General features: G+C 44.7%; 2 protein-coding genes across 2 annotated transcripts; one reads left to right on the plus strand and one right to left on the minus strand.

Annotated features, from left to right (window-relative positions):
- Positions 1-2,440: 2,440 nt before the first annotated feature.
- On the minus strand, positions 2,441-7,266 carry LOC135368182 (small ribosomal subunit protein RACK1-like). Its single transcript, XM_064601308.1, has 6 exons — positions 7,049-7,266; positions 6,642-6,813; positions 6,324-6,471; positions 4,580-4,786; positions 4,252-4,392; positions 2,441-2,659 (listed from the first exon to the last, which is right to left on the minus strand). Exons 1-6 carry the CDS (start codon positions 7,155-7,157, stop codon positions 2,480-2,482), a joined length of 957 nt encoding a protein of 318 aa, XP_064457378.1. The 5' UTR covers positions 7,158-7,266; the 3' UTR covers positions 2,441-2,479.
- Positions 7,267-7,432: 166 nt separating this feature from the next.
- LOC135368183 (serine/threonine-protein phosphatase 2A catalytic subunit beta isoform) lies at positions 7,433-17,444 on the plus strand. Its single transcript, XM_064601309.1, has 6 exons — positions 7,433-7,667; positions 9,454-9,663; positions 11,626-11,889; positions 14,170-14,331; positions 15,465-15,583; positions 16,215-17,444. Exons 1-6 carry the CDS (start codon positions 7,560-7,562, stop codon positions 16,285-16,287), a joined length of 936 nt encoding a protein of 311 aa, XP_064457379.1. The 5' UTR covers positions 7,433-7,559; the 3' UTR covers positions 16,288-17,444.
- The last annotated feature ends 1,435 nt before the right edge of the window (positions 17,445-18,879 follow it).

Consider the following 18,879-nt stretch of genomic DNA (forward strand, 5'->3'; position numbering starts at 1 on the left):
GCAAAACTACTGAGAGGCGATTTCAGATAATCGTATCTGGAGCAGTGCCTACGGATAAGAATCTGAAGTACAGCTTGTGCCGTATCCTGTTCTCTGGTGCTTTTTTTGGCCCCCATATGTGCAGCTTTGAAACTACAGGTTTTCCCGGCAATTTTAATCCAAGTGCCAGCTAAATTAATCCATGAGCCATAACGTTTGCATGGCACATGGATTAATTTCGATGGCGCTTGGATTAACATCTACGGGAAAACCTGTAGTCAAACCTCGTTACAATGGAATACTTTACATCCCCCGCTGGGCTCCTGTAGAGAGCAGTACGTTTTAACCTTCGTTACAACGAAAGGAATTTCCATTGGTACTTGGATACAACAAAAGAAAATCATAAAAACGAAAAAAAAAACAAAAAAAAACGGAGACCCAGATGTAAAACAAAAACAAGCTATTGGGGTTAGAATATGACTAATGCCTGCGATATTGCACTGTACGCTGGTCAGCAAATGTTCTCTTTCAGAAGGATTTGTAACTGAATTAAGGTTTCGTGCAAGGCACATCGAAGGGAAGGGAAACCTTAATTCAGTTACAAATCCTTCTGAAGGCACAGGGTTTTCCTCTCCCTGGGTAGGCCTTGTAAACCTTACCGCAGTTGAGGACTGTGCCATTTTCTGTGGAGGGACCTTCAAGACCCATGTAGGACCTACATAGATCTGGCATCGTGTGTCATGGATAGAGTGAAAAGAAAGTGCTGACTCTTGACGTGAAAACTGGGAAACAGGCGGGTGTCAACAGGAAGAAAGAAGCTGGAGGTGGCTAAGGATTATGGTTAGGGCCTGACTTTTTCGGGTTTTATTTTTGGCCAAATTCGGGGGGTAAATATCGGGTGATATTTTTCATTCGAAAATTCGGGTGTATTCGGGTTAAATCCCGTTACGGCACATTCTGTCGTCAGGAATTCGGGTGTATTCGGGCGATTTTTTTTTGTTTAATAAAAATTTGTCTTAACATGGAACTAATGTTTAGCAATGTTATCAAACTTTATTTTAATGCGTGCTTACGAGCATGCCACACGACCCGGATGTTTTCGGGTAGATTCGGGTTAAACCCGAATTTTACAGATTTCGTTCGGGGGGTAAATATCGGGCGGATACGGGTTTAACCCTAAAAAGTCAGGCCCTAATTATGGTATATCGCCTAGCACTCTGTCGACGATTCTGAAGAACAAGGGAAAACATCCTGAAGGTAAGAGACCACGACACACAAAGAAAGTGGCAGAGGAGTTCACGATACGATAGCGTACAGAAGTCCCCGTTAACGTGGTTTCTCGACACGAGATCTAACGCCACTCCGGTAAGTAATGCCATTTTACAGCAAACTACCAAGCATAAGGACTTCGTTGCCATCCTGGGATGTGACGATTTTAAAGCCAGTGGTGGATGGCTTCAAGCACCACCACTATATCGTGGAGAAGACTCTCAGTGGCAAAAATTCCTTTGTGAATAGGGTAGAAGAGTGTGCATGGATTGAAAGGCATGTTCCAGACATTCTCGCCAGGTATACAACGTCGGATGAGATTGGCTTGTTCTTCCAAATGCTTCCCAACAAGACTCGCGACGTCAAAGGCGCTCGTCATGGCGGAGAGCAGAGCAAGCAGTATCTGACTGTTTTGCTGTTTGCTAATCTGGACAGCAGCTACAAACACGTGCATCATGTCATTGGGCAAAGCAGTAAGCAGTGGTGCTTCAAAGGGATCCCAAGAACTTCCTGTAAAGTATGTCGCCAATAAGGTGGCTTGGATGATGGACATCTTTCGGGGACTGTCTCCAAAGCTTTTCCCCCCAAATTCATTTTCGTGTTTTACCCTAAGCAATATGGCCCTATGTATACCGTATTTTCTCAATTATAAGACTACGTTATTTTCCAAAATCCAGTGTTCCAAAGTCTGGGGTCGTCTTATATTCAAATATGCGTGCCACGACGAGGTCAGGGGAGAGGCTGAAGCGGGTGAGGAGATCGGCCAATAGCGCGACCGATATCACGTGTTGTCAGCGTGATGCAAATACAGCAATACGGGCACAATAGGGACGGCGTTCATTCGTCATTCACTGTCATGACGTTGGTCTCCAGCATTTTGATGAAAAGTTAACACTTTCGTAAATACAGCAACGATTTAAAGTATAGGAAATAAGTGTTACAAGGTGGCTAAAACAACCGGGAGAGACAAGAATTGTGCCACCTCAGTGAATTTAATAAACTGTATTGTGCATTGCTTCCAACTGCTATTCTGCCTCCCAATCCCTGATTACTTTTTTCCCAAATTCGTGTACCCTAAACTCTGGGGTCGTCTTAGTTTCGAGACAATACGGTACCTAATTGAAAATTGCGGTAGTGCTCATGTGTAGACATTTTAGCATCCATCATGACCCAGGTTAAGTGACACCCGTAATTCGGAGCACCTCATTTTTTATTCCATTCACAACATCCATCAGCGCGTAGTACCGATGGAGACTTGCCAGACGCGCACAACGTTGTCGGTGTAGCCTGCAAACAGTGTCTGTCCATCGGCTGACCAAGCCATCGAGATACACTGAGGCGGTTCGGCCTTGGCACTTGTAGTGATCACCTCGGGCTTCAGCTCATCCACAAGGTTCTTGCCTTCCAAGTCCTATAAAACCATAAAAGCAGCAGGTTAGCGGGACCAAAGAAATGATGCACAGAGACTAACTCTTAAAGTGCCCTCAGCATTGCAGGACAGCTTGTCTACATTTTGCATTCAGCTGCACTTGTGTGTAGTCTATTCATCACTGGGCACAAGAAAATACTATTTTGTCAACAAGGGCAGCGTTCATCTACTGCGTGCAACATTGTGTGTCACTGATGACATACTAGATTATAGTGACCATGTCATCTCCTCCCATCTTGGGGGACGCACGGGCTTGCAGTCATACAGCAGGGCTCATTTTGAAGAATGCATGAAAATGCGGCATAGACACTACACTTTCACGTTTAGCCCAAAGGTGGCAGTATTCGCAGAAGTGTGCCTATCATGACATGGTGTGGCACAATCTTTGCACTGGACTCCACGCGCATCCACGTAAATGGTAAAAGTCTCAGTTTCTCTGTATGCCTGCGTTGTATTCACGTAAACGTGTCTTATAATGCAGCAACTGCTTTAAACTGAAGTGGAGAGAGTTTGGGATAGTCAACGTCGCAGCGCAGGAGACTCAAGAGCAACCTCAAGAACTATATAGCAGATGATTGCACACACAACTAACTAATAATCTAACTTCCTACATTGGAACCTGTAGACTAAAAGTGCAACATGCTTTCCAAAAAATTTGTCTTAAAGGGGCACTAAAATGCAAAAACAAGTTGACTTCAAACTACATTATACGCCATGTTAATTTCGTACTTGTTATCATAATTCAAACCTTTGATTCCGTTACGGAACTATAGTCGAAATTATATCGAAATCTGTCATGATTTGGCACTAAGCGGTGAATGTTTTTTCAGCTCTTGCATCAGTGTTTTTAGTCCATGCTACACGTGCCACGCCAAGGAGTCATCGGCTAATAGTCTAGGTGAAAAACATAGTGCGCATTGCGAGAGCGTTGGGGGCGGGGGTCCTACTCTGCTTGTATCCGTGTCATTGCCGAATTGCCCTGTCTCCCGTCATCGCATCGAGCAGGTGCGACTGGCACTCAATAGTGACGCGGCAACTTTTACAAAGGCCTATCCGCGTGGCAGAATGCACACACATTTGCTGGATGATCCAGGCTTACAAGGAACGGGAATCACGGGGCGCCTACATCCGCGCGGGATTCGTACGTGAAGGCGTAACTAATGTCTCCATTTGCAGCAGCCAACTGAACACTTGGTGAGGCAATGCAGTGTGGCAAAAGGGTAAGGGTGCAGGCAACCTGGTACATGGTGAAAAAATTTTGCAGAAATTTGGAAAAAAAAAATAACATAAAAATATTTTTGAAAAAAAAAAAAAAAAAAATGCAGTGTAATAGCGTAAGAAACCGCATGTACATAAGTTACCTCAGTATCCCGGGTCAAATTTCGTACATATTTCGTTCACGTATTTTTCTGTCATTGGTTCGAATATTTTGCGGAACTAATTCGTGAAAAAAAAAAAGAAGAAGAAGAAAAAAAAAAGAACAGGACAGACAAAAGAACAGGTCGCGAATTTCGCGAAAAATAAGTCCTTGCAAAAATTACTACTTAATACAGTAGATCAGAAAAACTACGCACCCAAATACGAATGGTGGACCCAGTGGCCACACACAGCCAGTAGCGGTTGGGACTGAAACACAGAGCATTGATGATGTCCTGGTGATCCAGGGTGTACAAGTGCTTGCCCTCATTCAAATCCCACAGCATTGCCTTGCAATCCTGCAAAGTAGAGAAGACACAGTGAAGGCGACGTGCAAAACAGTAACATTAACGGTAACAGCAAACATTGACCGCCCTCATAATTGCAGGACACAAAGGTCAGGCCACACCGTTTGTTCGGCTAATAGTTTGAAATCACTGGGCAGAGCTTGAAAGGACGCTCGACAGAGCCTCCGAGCCAAGGTACCTTTCCTCCGGAAGCGCACAGGGATCCGTCGGGAGACACCGTCACGGTGTTAAGGTATCCGCGATGTCCGTTGTGGTCCGTCTTGAGCTTGCAGTTGGTGAGGTTCCACACCTTCACCACACGATCCCAGCCACACGACACAATGATTGGGTTGTTGTTGTTTGGAGAGAATCGCACACACGAAACCCAGTCCTTGTGGCCATCTTCCTACATGCACACGTAAAAAGGCTGGCGTAAGTAAGGGGGACACAGGCTAACACAACTGTAGTCGTTCCTCCTAGCTAATTGATTGCACGACACATGATTAAAAAAAAATCATTATACTGAACGTATGAAGCATTATAATTTGTAAGTTCGCAGTGTTAAGCTGGTTGATGCCAGAAACGAAATAGATGCTACAAAAAAAGAAAAGTACCTGCAAAGAGGGCTGTTACAAACCTAGTGAGAGTCAAATGTGAAACAGCTAGCAAAATTGCTACTTTCACCAACATCTCTAGCTAGTATGTAGGTAAGGTTGTGACTGAGGCTGTGCGAATCTGTATTGGGCACAAGGACATGCGGTGGCGGCCCCTGTCGGAAGCGCATCCCAGACGTAGAAAGCAGGATAACGTGCTCCATTTCCTTAACTTTCTTTCGCTAATCTAGTCTCCTAGCTTCGTATACGAGTCCTCGGATAGATTGATTTCTCGCGTGATACAGCTGGGGAGACATGAGCCCCGGATTTTTGAAAGACCACAGAGTCAAACGTAGTCACAACTTATGTTGCCATGGGGATTGCAGAATTCTGTATCTTCCATGAACGTGAACCGTAATTCCTGGTGAAATCCTTGTCAACAACGTATGCCTCAAATTTATAGTGGTATGACCATGATTCAGTGTATGCTTTGTGTTGTCACCTTCTAAAAACCAGTGCTTGAAAGACTAGTTTTCTTACACAGTAAATCTCTTTATGCTTCTTATGGTTGCAAGACATTCAGCAATGGTGACCTCAGATGGCACATTGGTTTCATAAAGCATTTAGAATTTCATATCTGTCTTCCTGCTTCTACGCATTACCTATCATTTAATGGAACGCCAAGTACTCCAACTCTACTCTATACTCGAAACAGTGATGTCGTATTACTTGAACTCTACTCTAGCTTGAGCTAGCAAGATAGCATAACTTCGCATAGCAGACAAAGGACATCTATAGTTAATAGCTAAGACATTAATGCTGTTCGAATCACAAGTCAGAACATAATATGCATTTTTGTACGACTACACGAGGCAGACTTTGTGCAGCACATGATGTTGAGAGTAGAAAGGTAATTTTTGCGAATGCCAGTCATGAAATTTAGAGACTTTTCATAGCACCCTGTGCAGGTTTATTGCGTGCCAAAGTCTATATAAGTAATTGCAATTGTAACAAAAGCAATTGGAGACTATGTGTTACGTTTGTCCCTGGACAGAGCTAGTCTCAGCTTGTTCGTAGGTCTGTAATTACATGTTTCTTTGGAGATCGCGAAGCTGTAATCGACGGTTTCCGAGCGACCTTGACAGCTTCAATGGCGTTTCACAAACCTCCATTGAATCGAGGACCGCCAGAGTCAATTTTAACTCAAAATGGATGCGTAGCAGCATCCATTTACCATTCAGTTCAATCACCATTCGGTTTAGGTACCACTGACATGGTATAAGTGCAAAAACTATCCAGAGTGTTTCTTGCTGCCTCTTTTTTTTTTTAAGATAATGCTGGGATACACACCACAATGGTATACTTGCACTGCGCCAGCGTGTTCCACAGCTTGATAGTCTTGTCTCGAGAACCGGACACAATCTGGCGGTTGTCAGCGGAGAAGGCCACACTCAGAACATCCTTCTGGTGGTCCTCAAACCGACGCGTTGTGCGGCCCCTGGGCAAGAACAGTGTTGTTGTAGTACGATAGGACCTCATCCGTAGGATAGCAAAAAGGACAACTGCTCTCATACAAGGTACGTTGATATCACAACCATTCATCAGCTAATACATGAATAAATAATCATTGAACACAACCAGCAGTGTATAGTGGAGATTGGGACTCACACAGTAAGGTCCCACAAACGTAGTGTCTTGTCCCAGGAGCAGGACAAGGCGTACTGGCCGTCCGAGGACATAACTACGTCGGTGACGAAGTGGCCGTGGCCACGAAGGCGTTTTTTGGGGATTCCGTAGTTTGTGTCATCCCGGGTCAACTTCCACATGATGAGAGTCTTGTCTGAAGCATACCATGCAGTAAAGATTAGTACAGACAAAACGCACCATACGAAATAATTCCGTGCACCATACCGGAAACATCGCTCTCGTAGATCGGTGACAAACCGAAAGCAACTAACACGCTCATGTGACAGGGTCAAATTTAAATTCGTCTGCATGACTCTTTCGTCATGCATTTTTGTAATTACGGTACGTCAGCTGCAAATATCATACTGAACGTCACAAATCGCACATACCCCGAGAGGCCGAAAGAACCATGTCTGGAAACTTGGGATTTGTGGCAATCTGGTTAACCCAACCATTGTGGCCACGAAGGGTGCCTCGCAGATGCAACTGCTCCGTCATTTCGGGTGATAACTTATTATTTCAGGGGATGAAAATGGATTTCAATATTCCCACAGAAGAAAGCTTACTGTACGAAGCCCACCATGGAGGGAAAAAGGACCGCAGTCAACGAGCAAGTCGCGCTCATCAGCTTGCGCGAGAGCAATTATTGTTTTCCAATAAATTAATACCAGTATAATTTATATAATTATTCATAAATATTCTACAAGTTATTTTTAAATAGTAGCAGCAGTTATGACGACACAATTGCTTCTTATTTCTTGTTACTGTTTGGACGGCCATTTTGGAGTGGTTCTGGCCGGTGGAGGATCCGAATACGATATTTTTGTGTGGATCTAGTGTTAGTTCCTCCAAAGAGACACATTGCAGTGAAAGTGCGTCAAATTCGGAACAAGCGAGACAATGTCTATAGAAGATAAGGCTGCTTTAAAGGAACTAGACGCTTGGATTGAACAACTCAATGAATGCAAACAGTTGACAGAAAATCAAGTGAAGACACTATGTGACAAGGTAGGCCCTAAATTATAATTTCAGTCGTTTCTGGCGACTGTGCTTGTGTATCTCTAACGTGTAATTAGCGCCGTGTTTGTCTGTGGCAGCAATCTTAACACAGCCTTCAACATTCTGCTCGTTCTCCGACCGTAGCACTGACTCATGATGGATGTAAGGTTCTTCCCCAGCTCACTGGATATCGTATGGAAGCGTAAAGCTCTTGTGCCATCATATAAACGTCACTGCTTTGCAATTCTCTACGTTATTTTCGTGTATTTGTAATTACCGGTAATTAACCTACACGTCTGGGAGGTCGAGCGTGTAGGCTTAGTGAACGGCTGCCTTCAGCTGGGCAATAATGTGGCTGAAGCTTTAATTTGTCACGTCTGCATCGCGTCTACCCTCTTTCTACCTGTGTGGACTTCTTATCCGTAAATTTAAAGCCGCGTTGATAGTAGCGGAGCGTGCCGGGCACGTCCGATACATAGCATAAATGCTGCAGCGGCTTTAGGGCGGCACATCGTTCGGTGCAGTCCTTTTGCACAAGGCTATCGGTGACCGAAAGGAAGTGAGGGTGTACCAGGCTGTCATGTCAACAACGTTTTGGGATGAGTTGTCGGCTGCTGGTTCTGATTTTGTGCCTGCCACTTTTGCAAGTATATATATATATTTTTTTTAAGTACGTGTACTTCGTTTATTTATCTTTTTATTTATTTGCGCAGAGTCATGGGGATGAGCAAACTGTCACTGTTTGATGGCTCTGTTAAAAATTTGCTTGGTAAAACCTGGTACAGCTTTGCAGTCAAGCGGGGAAAATTGAAAGCTTAAAAAAAAAGTGCTACATAGTGTGCAGCCACTACGACACTAATGAATGTACGTGAATGTACACAAGTGCTGAATTTCAGGCCGCAATACAGATGTACGGCTGTGCGCTTTTATTTTTTCATTGACAAACTGTGTTCCAGGATGCAGGAATGAGAGGAAGTTTTTCTCGAGCACAAGATACTGACACATTAGGCAGAGTGAAATACCTGGTCGTCTGGTTTACAAAATAAATGCTTCAGGGTAAATAAAAATAAGATTTTAACGTGAGCGTGCCATAATAAAACCTGCAATGTGGGGGAGCGCCATATCAGTGTTGCTGGCACTAACCCAAGCAAGATTGCCTTTGTGCATACTGGAAAGATGCATAAATATTGCTGAATTTGCGTTTAAAAATGGCGATTGCGTGCAGCTGTGCCAATGCCCACAACAAGCCGACCGAGTCACTTTGACATCATTACGGTACAGCCCGCTATTTTTAGAGACACATCATCTACACAGGGAGGGATTTTTAAAAATGTGGAAACCGCCAGCCGGTGATTGGAGTGCGGTCACTCCTGTAACTGTAATGACATCACCGGTGACGTTTTTCCTCCTCTTCCTCATTTCACCCTGCACAGCAAGTTGAGCATGAATGCGCACGTTGATGTTCGTAAGTTCTTTTTGTTTTGTCAAAAAAAAAACGTTGCATACTTCAGAAACAGAAAATCTTTCAGATGGTTTTCTGGGCTCCTTGAAACAACCGTTTTAAAAGTTAGCTAATTAGTATTGTCTAATTAATTAGGCATTATAGAAAAAATACTGACAGCTTCTATCAAACGCTCCGCTGACTTTGTTTGAGTGGTGCGCTCAGTCTTTCTTAAAATCTTGGCGGGTATCAGTGAGGCCACCCTGTATGTTTGTAATTGCTGCGAATGCTCTGTGCGTAACTCAATTCTTGCATAGCGGGGGTATCAATTGGACCGTTCTTTTTTCTTTTCAGGCAAAGGAGATCCTAGCAAAAGAGAGTAATGTCCAAGAGGTGAAATGCCCCGTCACAGTCTGCGGGGATGTGCACGGGCAGTTCCACGATCTCATGGAACTGTTCCGCATCGGAGGAAAGTCTCCCGACACCAACTACCTCTTTATGGGGGACTACGTCGATCGAGGTTACTACTCCGTGGAGACTGTCTCACTCCTTGTGGCACTTAAGGTAAGACTGCTTTCCTGTTGTGTTTTAAATTAATGTGTATAACACATGTGAACATTTTATTTGATTCCTCTTCAGTAGCCATCACCAACAGAGACAGTGTTCTGCAACCCTTCAAAACCTTACCTGTCTGCACTAGTGGTTGTTGTCATGTTCAACCGCTTTATGGGAGGAACAGAACTTTAAAATAGCACAGAAGTCACTTTTAACACCATGTTTTCTTCCCATAAAACTGTTAAGTACACCAGTAAGATGCACCATGAGAAGTAACTCACATTTAATTTCACAAATTTAATTTCCCCGCAAAAAGCAACTGCCTGCGACCTTCCACTGACGCTACGGCCCTGAAAAGCATTGCTCTTGACTCTGTCATGATTTGGCCGCTCCTTCTATCCCCAATTCTCCAGGGGAACCGGCAAAACTGGTTTACGGCGGCAAAGGGACAGGGCGCTGACCCCCCACTGACCAGCGAACCAGAACGCGTGGACCCTGTGACGTCATCAGTGACGTCATCCTGGTTCTCCTCCTCGTTACACCTGGAGTGGCGAGACACGGAAAGCTACGTTTATGAGTTTTTTTTCTGGGAAACAAATTGCGCGCATCAAGACCTTTCGTGCTATGCAGTAAATTGACACACACACACACACTTTCATCAGATGTCTTAATCTGAAAATTGTTTGGGTATCCCTCTGTACTCCTTCAAATGTGCCTGTACAAGACAAGCAGAGGACGTCCTGTGACCTAACAATGATGCACGATGGTTAGACTGAACGAGCGAATAGGAGCAAAGCCACAAGGTTGTGCAACAGTATGATGCTGGTCGAGAACTTGTCTCATTGACATCGACATTTTTCAGGAAACTGCTCGTCATGCTTTCCTCGTCGAATGTGATTATTAAAGGTTTTGAGTATGGAATGTTGACAATGAGGTGTGATAATGTATAGTTGGATACACTCCTCGTGCTAACAAATGGAACCTGATATCTGATCATGAATGCAGAGATGTTTTCATATTCGGCTTTTTAATGCTACACGTCAGCTACCATATTTTGCGAGAACGCCTTTGGGGGGGTGGGGGTTGAACACTGGGGAGAACAGATGGGGAGAAACCCCCTCAAAATGTCTGGCCATGAGTATGATGTGTGATTGTTTACTTCAGAGTGGTGCAGCACAGTGCACTTCCATTGTGCCTTTCATAGATATTGTTCATTACATCAGGGACACATTGTACTGCACTCCAGAATACCGAGGAAAAAAGAATCATTCTTCTACGTGTCGTACTTAGCGGGATACAAGCCCACGAACACACTCCCAAGGCTACTTTATCTGACCATGTTTTGTAGATTCAATTGCACAGCTATAGGGTACAGCAGAGCGAAAATATTTTACTTGGCGACTCGCGGTGGACAGCTTGACAGACGAGGCAGGATTGCAAGCAATGTTATATGTCACCCCATTGCCACTTTGAAGGACTACAGGGAGCCATAAAAAAAAAAATCAGCTTAAGACATTTGATGAAAGTGCGTGTGTCATCTTACCGCATAGCGTGAAAGGTTTTGATGTGTGCAATATGTTTCCCAGAAAAAAAACTCTCATGAGCATGGCTCCTTGCGTTCACCCTTAACTCTCCACTCCGGGTGTAACGAGGAGGAGAAGGTACGATGCCACGTCACCGATGACGTCACAGGGGCATTATTATTATTCCATATTATACCGTAGGATTTTCTAGTTTTCCCAGCCCAGACTTTTCTAGACTGCCAACCTGTCAAATACAGAGTAGCAAGCTACAGTAGCTGACTGTGGCGTAGCATAGCAACCTGGGCCTGATCCAGGCCTCCCAATGTACACAGAAGCCTGTCTCCCGCCCAGGCAGTCCAGAAGAGGGCTATCCTATGCCCAGCCTGTGCAATGCTCCAGTCAGCCCCCGTCAACCTCAAACATATATTGAGCCGTAGCTCTTGTGTAGGTACGGTACCGGGAGCGGATCACAATCCTGCGAGGTAACCACGAGAGCCGGCAGATCACGCAAGTGTACGGCTTCTATGACGAGTGCCTTCGCAAGTACGGCAACGCAAACGTATGGAAGTACTTCACGGACCTGTTCGACTATCTTCCGTTGACGGCCTTGGTTGACGGCCAGATCTTCTGCTTGCACGGTGGGCTGTCCCCATCCATCGACACGCTGGACCACATCCGTGCCCTGGATCGCTTGCAGGAAGTGCCTCACGAGGTATGCCCAACACTCTGTGCGTTACAGTCTTACTCTGGCTGTACGGACATGCTTCAGTTGAGCCTACGGCGCTGTGCCTGTCACCTGTCCTGTTCATAACTAGAGCCTGAAGTTTTCGGGAAATATTTTTTTCTAAATTCGGGGGTTTAAAAATCGGGTTAATAAACGTGCGCACTAAATTCGTGCGAATTCGGGTGGAAAAAACTTCCATTGCGCTAAAATCGAGGAGAAATCTGGCTCCGTTATTCAAACCAACTGTAGCAATTCGGTGCAAACGGTGATGTAACTACATTTTTCTGCCAAACAAGTAAGTTGGTGCATTCCTACAGACATCCCAGAGAGGGCAATTTGCCGGGTAAAAATCGGGTTTCACCCTAAAGAGGCAACCTTCAATTCGGGGTGCAAATTCGGGGAAGAATCGGGTAAAACCCTAAAACTTCAGGCTGTATTCATAACGTATGACAAGCAGCAGAGAAAACACGGACAGGACGGGACAGCTGCTAACTTTCAACTGGGTTTATTGCTTCGCAGGAATGTCCTTGTGTACCAAAGGAATCGTGACCCACACATCGAAGGCATCACATGTGCCTTCCCTTAATCAGACCTAACAGGCAGTCTACTTATAAAAAGACCCAAACAAGACAGTTAAAGCCCTGGGTTTTCCGCGAAATATCGCGGAATCCTTCGTTTGGCACAGAATCTTTCTTTTTAGGGGTGTGCGGATGTTCGAGTTCTCGAATTGGAATCCAATAACAATCACTTTAAGTATTTCATTCGCAATACTTCATATATACAGCAATATTCAGTACCCAATATTCGGATTTCCGAATGTCCAACTATTCGCAGAATATGAACGACACTTCCTGGAAGTCGGCTTCACCTGACGCTTCCCTGCATGAGGTGAAGCCTGCTTTACGAAATTGCCCATGCAGAAGGACCAACATAGACCGCGTGTAGTTTAGCTTAAGATAACGTTGGCCCAAATTTATTGTGCATGCTCCGCCTGAGGAAGGGGCGGCGCCCCCTTGTGTGCAGCGTAATGCCTACGGTCCAGAAACAAAAAGGGTGTCCTAAAGATGTAACTTCCACAGGGCATGTATTGTATGTAAGCTCCTTCCTATAATCTTCCTATAAAGTTCCTCTAAACTCTGTAGATCTCTGTAGATATAAAACAATTGCAGGCAACAGACTGCATTCTTTGTTAGAGGAGAACACAAGATATCACGTAGCATAGAGCGAGCATTTTTTATTGACAAATATGAGAGTGCCTGCGTCAGCGCTCCATTGATTACGCATGAGATTGCTTATCTCGAGGACAACAGTAGCTGGGCATGTGGCTCATGACTTGATGCACTTGATGACGGTCTCGTTTTTTTGTGTGTGTTTTTGTTTGTTTTTTGTGTTTCTTTCTTTTTTTTTTTTATAAATAGGCTGCCTGTTAGGTTTGATTAAGGTAAGGCACGTGTGATGCCTTTGATGTGTGGGTTACGATTCCTTCGGTATAAAAGGACTTTACTGTGAAGCAACAAAGCTAGTCGAAAGTTCACAGTCATCCCGTCCTGTCCGTGTTTTAGTCGCCCTTGTCCGTGTTTTCTCTTCTGCTGCTGCTTCGGGTACATGAACATAAACAAATCGGGTAAATAAACATGTGCACTAAATTCATGCAAATTCAGGTGAAAAATCTTCCAGTGCGCTAAATTCGAGGAGAAATCTGGCTCAGTTATTCAAACTGACTGTAGCGGTTTGGGGCAAACACGGTGATGTAACTGCATTTGTCTGCCAAACAAGTAAGTTAGTGCATTCCTACAAGACATCCCAGTGAGTGCAATTTGCCGGGTAAAAATCTGGTTTCACCCTAATGAGGCAATCTTCAATTTGGGGAAGAATTGGGTAAAACCCTAAAACTTCATACTCTGTTTATAATTAGAGCCTGAAGTTTTAGGGTTTTATCCGATTCTTCCCCGAGTTTGCACCCCGAATTGAAAGTTGCCTCTTTACGGTGAGACCCGATTTTTACAAGGCAAATTGCCCTCTCTGCGATGTCTGTAGGAATGCATCAACTTACTTGTTTGGCAGAAAAATGCAGTTGCATCACCGTTTGTACCAAACCGCTACAGTTAGTTTGAATAACCGAGCCCGATTTTCGCGTAATGGAAGTTTTCTCACGCGAATTCGCATGAATTTAGTGCACATGTTCAGTTACCCGATTTTTACCCCCGAATTTAGGGAAAAAAATTCCCGAAAACTTCAGGCTCAATTTATAATGGTTTGAATTTGTAGGGACCAATGTGCGACCTTCTCTGGTCTGACCCTGATGACCGTGGTGGCTGGGGCATTTCTCCTCGTGGAGCAGGCTACACCTTTGGCCAAGACATCTCGGAAACTTTCAACCACAGCAACGGGCTCACGCTGGTAGCAAGGGCGCACCAGCTTGTCATGGAGGTAGATAATGGGCCCAGAGTGGTTTCTACAATACATAGATCGTATAGATCGTACGTGTGGTGTCTGTGGTCATAAACCGCTCCGTGCTTTGTGTCTGTGTCAGCAAACGAGCAGTTGAACCTTTGAATGCAATAAGGGGATAAGTCGAAAAATCCCAAACCGAGAAAAGGGGTCTGATCTCACTGTAAGTCCCATTGACACACATGCATTTGCCATTTGTCACCATGCTGCGTTCTGATGCACACTTTTCGTGCATACTGGTATGTAGATGTCATCGCAGCAAAAATAGTAAAAAGGGGATAAGTCAACCTAACCCCTTATTGCATACAGATGTTCAATTGTACTAACCTATGATGGGCAGACTAACTGACAGGCAAACATGCAGGAAATTTTATGCATAAACTTTGTGTAGAGATGGATAAAATGAAACTAGAGCTCACTAGGCCTTTTCTGGTGCAGTCAGCGACCAGATCACCAGGCATTTGAGTGTGCAACTTTACTGACTATGGTATGGCACTTAGTCCATGTGGTTGCACCGTATGTGGTTATGGGGTATGGGGTTTGCTTGCAGGCTCCTTTGCACATACAGAAAATGTGCCATATGACAATATGATTACCAAATGTGCCACGTGCCAAATATAATTTGGATGTTGGTTTTTCCCAAGTATGTTATAAGGCCATTGTATTTGTAGATTAAGATTAGGGATGCATCGAATTCAAATTTTGATTGTTCAGTGTTGCCTTCCTATGCCCATACAAGTAGCTATATGTGATCGACACAAGGAAGAGGTGTGTAAGCACAGTAGCAGGTACAGATGGTGTTTCAAGGGGGCGAACATGTACTGACATCACTTATATATTATTATTTGAAGTGTGAAAGCTGTCACTGTGACCAACTATTGTACAGCAGACACCTCTTCAAATGTCTGCTAAGTATTTATTTATTTCAGGGGTACAAGGTCTTGTTAGTTTCACGTAGCAATCGTTAATCGTTACAATTGAAGCTTGAAACTTGTTACTCTTTCTATTGCCTTCACACGCGCAGGGTTTGTGTTATCAGTGCACAGACCTTGCGGAGGTGAAGCCACAATAGCAGTCTCTGTCGACTTAAATAAATCATGTACCTCCCCTAGGGTTACAACTGGTGCCATGACCGCAACGTAGTAACCATCTTCAGTGCTCCCAACTACTGCTATCGATGTGGCAATCAAGCAGCCATCATGGAGCTCGACGATGCTCTCAAGTACTCTTTGTAAGTGCGCACTAAAGCATGATTGATTGAGTATACATAGGGCCTGACTTTTTAGGGTTAAACCCGTATCCGCCCGATATTTACCCCCCAAACGAAATCTGTAAAATTCGGGTTTAACCCGAATCTACCCGAAAACATCCGGGTCGCGTGGCACACTCATAAGCGTGCATTAAAATAAAGTTCGATAACATTGCTAAACATTAATTCCATGTTAAGACAAATTTTTATTAAACAAAAAAAAATCACCCGAATTCCCGACGACAGAATATGCCGTAACGGGATTTAACCCGAATACACCCGAATTTTCGAATGAAAAATATCACCCGATATTTACCCCCCGAATTTGGCCAAAAATAAAACCCGAAAAAGTCAGGCCCTAGTTATAGTTTCCTCACAATGTTTCTCGTTATACCAGTGAATGTGTGCAGGCGCTTTCACGATGATAGTTACATCGAAGTTTGGTTTACACGTGTTTCAATGGCAAAGCTGACGGGAACCAGCAATTTGATCGCAGTAGTACTGGAGTTACTGTTCTATTGAAGGTTTTGGATCTGGCGCTTTACCGGTAACACATACACCGACGAAACGAGGACGGAACAATAATTTTGCCTTCTTTCCCCTCCCCCTACAGCCTGCAGTTCGACCCAGCTCCAAGAAGAGGAGAGCCGCATGTCACAAGGCGAACACCGGACTACTTCCTCTAATGTGTCCCTCTCTCCCACTTCCCCCCCCCCCTTTCCTTCCACCTGTCCCTCCTCAAACAGAAGACACCCTTGCTTTGCTCTTCGTCCACATTTTTGTCTCGCGTGCGCACGTGTAGCCTCCCCCAAAAAAAAGCGCCAACCAGACACACAACCCCTCTCTGGTATGGGTAGGAACTGCACTTGCATTATTCAGTTGTAATTGCGTTTGGCAGTGTTCGAGAACAGTAAAAACGATTGAGGTGTTCCACACTGCGACGAGTCTCTCTAGCGACGGGAGGCGACACACTCCCGGGAGTTTCGTGAGTAGTTAGCTTTTTTCTTGTTTGTTTATTTCTTTTCTTTTTTTTTCTTTTTTTTTTTTGAGGGGAGATGTCTTTACGCTGTACACAACGGGGGATCTGTCCTTGCCGCAGTGAAACATAGAACGGTAGACCAAGTGGGTGGAATTTGCTGTCGTTCAGGTTCCGTTACGCAGTCCGGATAGTCCCCGTCGAGTTCCCGCGTGCCGTTCGTGATCATCATCATCGATGCGCTTTTAATTATTTCCATCTTCTCATTGTCCGAGAGCAGAAGTAAAGGGTCGTGAGGGTGACGAAGGAGGACCGAGGGATTTTTCTTTTTTTTTTTTTTTCCTTCCTCGTGCATGATAGGTGGATTCCCTAGTGTGGGTATAAAGTTCTGTACAATTGTGGCAAACTCACTTCCGTTACTTTTGTTTCTGTGACCCTTACATGTGCATCTCAGGAACCCTACCGTGTTCTTCTCCGCTGGCTGTCCTGATTACCGTATTTAACGCTTTTTGTAGCTCCGAAACATCCGCTTGGCTCGGGATTGACAGATTCTGTAAAGGAGAGCGTAATATGTTTGGTTGAGCAAAGTGAAACGCAATAAAGATAATTTTTGGACTGTTGATGCAGGCAAGCATTGACGGTTGGCTGTCCGTTTCGTTGAGAAATTGATAGCTGCCCGCGTTATCTGACAGCACAAACGAGATGCTTGAAACCACTTTGTTTTCTGCCCTTGAATGTACACACGTGAGGTATGGGGAAAAGGATCTAGGTAATAGATTTTTTTGTGAACCAAGGAACCAATTTTTCCTCTGGCTTTTAGATTTCAAATATGCTGAAAGTTTGACAATAAAAACAGTCCGATGTACAGTATTTCTCGTTCTGCTTCATTTTGACCCCCCCCACACACATCTGTGCATCCACACTAGCCAGTGGTTTATCCAGAATTTTCGTCCTTTACATGCTGTTGGTGAAATATTGTGCAATCTCACAAAATTATAGGGGGGTCTCCTGCAGATTTTTTTTTTTGGGGGGAGGGGTTTAGGGAGGTCTGGATAAATCACTGACACTAGCACGGGGGTGCTGAACTCATTCGTGCCCGCGAGCCACATTGAGCCACGAGGAACTATGCGGGCCGCATACCACGGCTTCGAGAGAGAAACTGATGTTCTGAGGCTGGAACATCATAGAAGGGACAGATACAAACAAAGCCTCAAATTGCCTAAGAAAGGCTTCGAGGTAGCCCGTTTCTGATACAGACGACACAACACAGAACGACATAAAACGTATATATATTTTGGTTACGGAGCGGCTCTCAATCACAGGGTCGGCAATCCTTTTTATTTGCTGTGTCACAAGGACGCTTGGCTTTTTAGCTATTGCATCAACATCGTGCGAAAGTGATTGCACAATTGCAATCTTAAGGACTGTGTTGAGGTTTGCTAGTTGTGAGCGTAACATCCATTTACCTATTCAACTTCATCACAGAAAACAGTTGTCTCACAACGGAAGGCCACAAATTTTTGCTATACGTATGTTGTACGTTTGTCCGCGACAACTCATGCTGTTGTTACATGACAACCGGTCCCTCCCATATCTGCCGCTAATTAATGCAAGATAAACTGCACAAATACAGATCCCAATGATAACGCTGCAGCGGTTCATAAAGCTTGGGCCAAATTTTTTGTTGTTGTTGTTCTGGGGCCATGGGAGTCGGCACTTCTGCTCTAGCGGAAGAAAAAAGAAAACTGCACACAGGGGAGAAGTTCCAGTGTGTCTTATGTTGAGCACTCTCACAGAGTATTGGGAGTAGCGTAGCGCACTGAGCAGATGACGTAGCCTGCTTCTTATCCTGACTTCTGCTTAATATGTATAGGGCCCTCTGTTTTACCCCTCGATTTGTATCATTGTCACTTGGGGTAAAACCCGAAAGCTAACTTGGTAGAGTGCAAATTCAGCCGCCAATACTGGCACTAGAGTACACTGTGTACTAGAGCACTGCACGGGCCGACTTTTCCGGGCCCGACCCGGCCCGGGCGCATCGAAAAATGGCCCGGCCCGACCCGGGCCCGGACCTTCATATTTTTATGCGACCCGGCCCGGTGACCCAGTGACTAGAGCCCGGCCCGACCCGGCGAGTAGATCCCGGCCTAGTATTTCCAGTCGCGACGTACGCGTTTCTGGCGATTGTCAAACAAATTTATAAGTAAATTTATAAGGAGAGAAGACAAACATACAAGTGATGGCGGTTTAACACCGTAACCACACGAGACCAAATTAAATCCAGAACGCACGGGGCGTTATC

Source organism: Ornithodoros turicata, chromosome 9 (assembly GCF_037126465.1).
Source record: "Ornithodoros turicata isolate Travis chromosome 9, ASM3712646v1, whole genome shotgun sequence".
In the NCBI taxonomy this organism is placed as follows: domain Eukaryota; kingdom Metazoa; phylum Arthropoda; class Arachnida; order Ixodida; family Argasidae; genus Ornithodoros; species Ornithodoros turicata.

Coding starts and splice junctions, on each gene's coding strand:
- LOC135368182 (XM_064601308.1), bottom strand. CDS start 7,157: ATGACGGAGCAGTTGCATCTGCGAGGCACCCTTCGTGGCCACAATGGT. Junction 4,787..6,323: donor AGTGCAAGTATACCATTGTG/GTGTGTATCCCA, acceptor GTGTGCATGTAG/GAAGATGGCCACAAGGACTG. Junction 4,393..4,579: donor TGTGCGCTTCCGGAGGAAAG/GTACCTTGGCTC, acceptor TCTACTTTGCAG/GATTGCAAGGCAATGCTGTG.
- LOC135368183 (XM_064601309.1), top strand. CDS start 7,560: ATGTCTATAGAAGATAAGGCTGCTTTAAAGGAACTAGACGCTTGGATT. Junction 11,890..14,169: donor TGCAGGAAGTGCCTCACGAG/GTATGCCCAACA, acceptor TTGAATTTGTAG/GGACCAATGTGCGACCTTCT. Junction 15,584..16,214: donor GATGCTCTCAAGTACTCTTT/GTAAGTGCGCAC, acceptor CTCCCCCTACAG/CCTGCAGTTCGACCCAGCTC.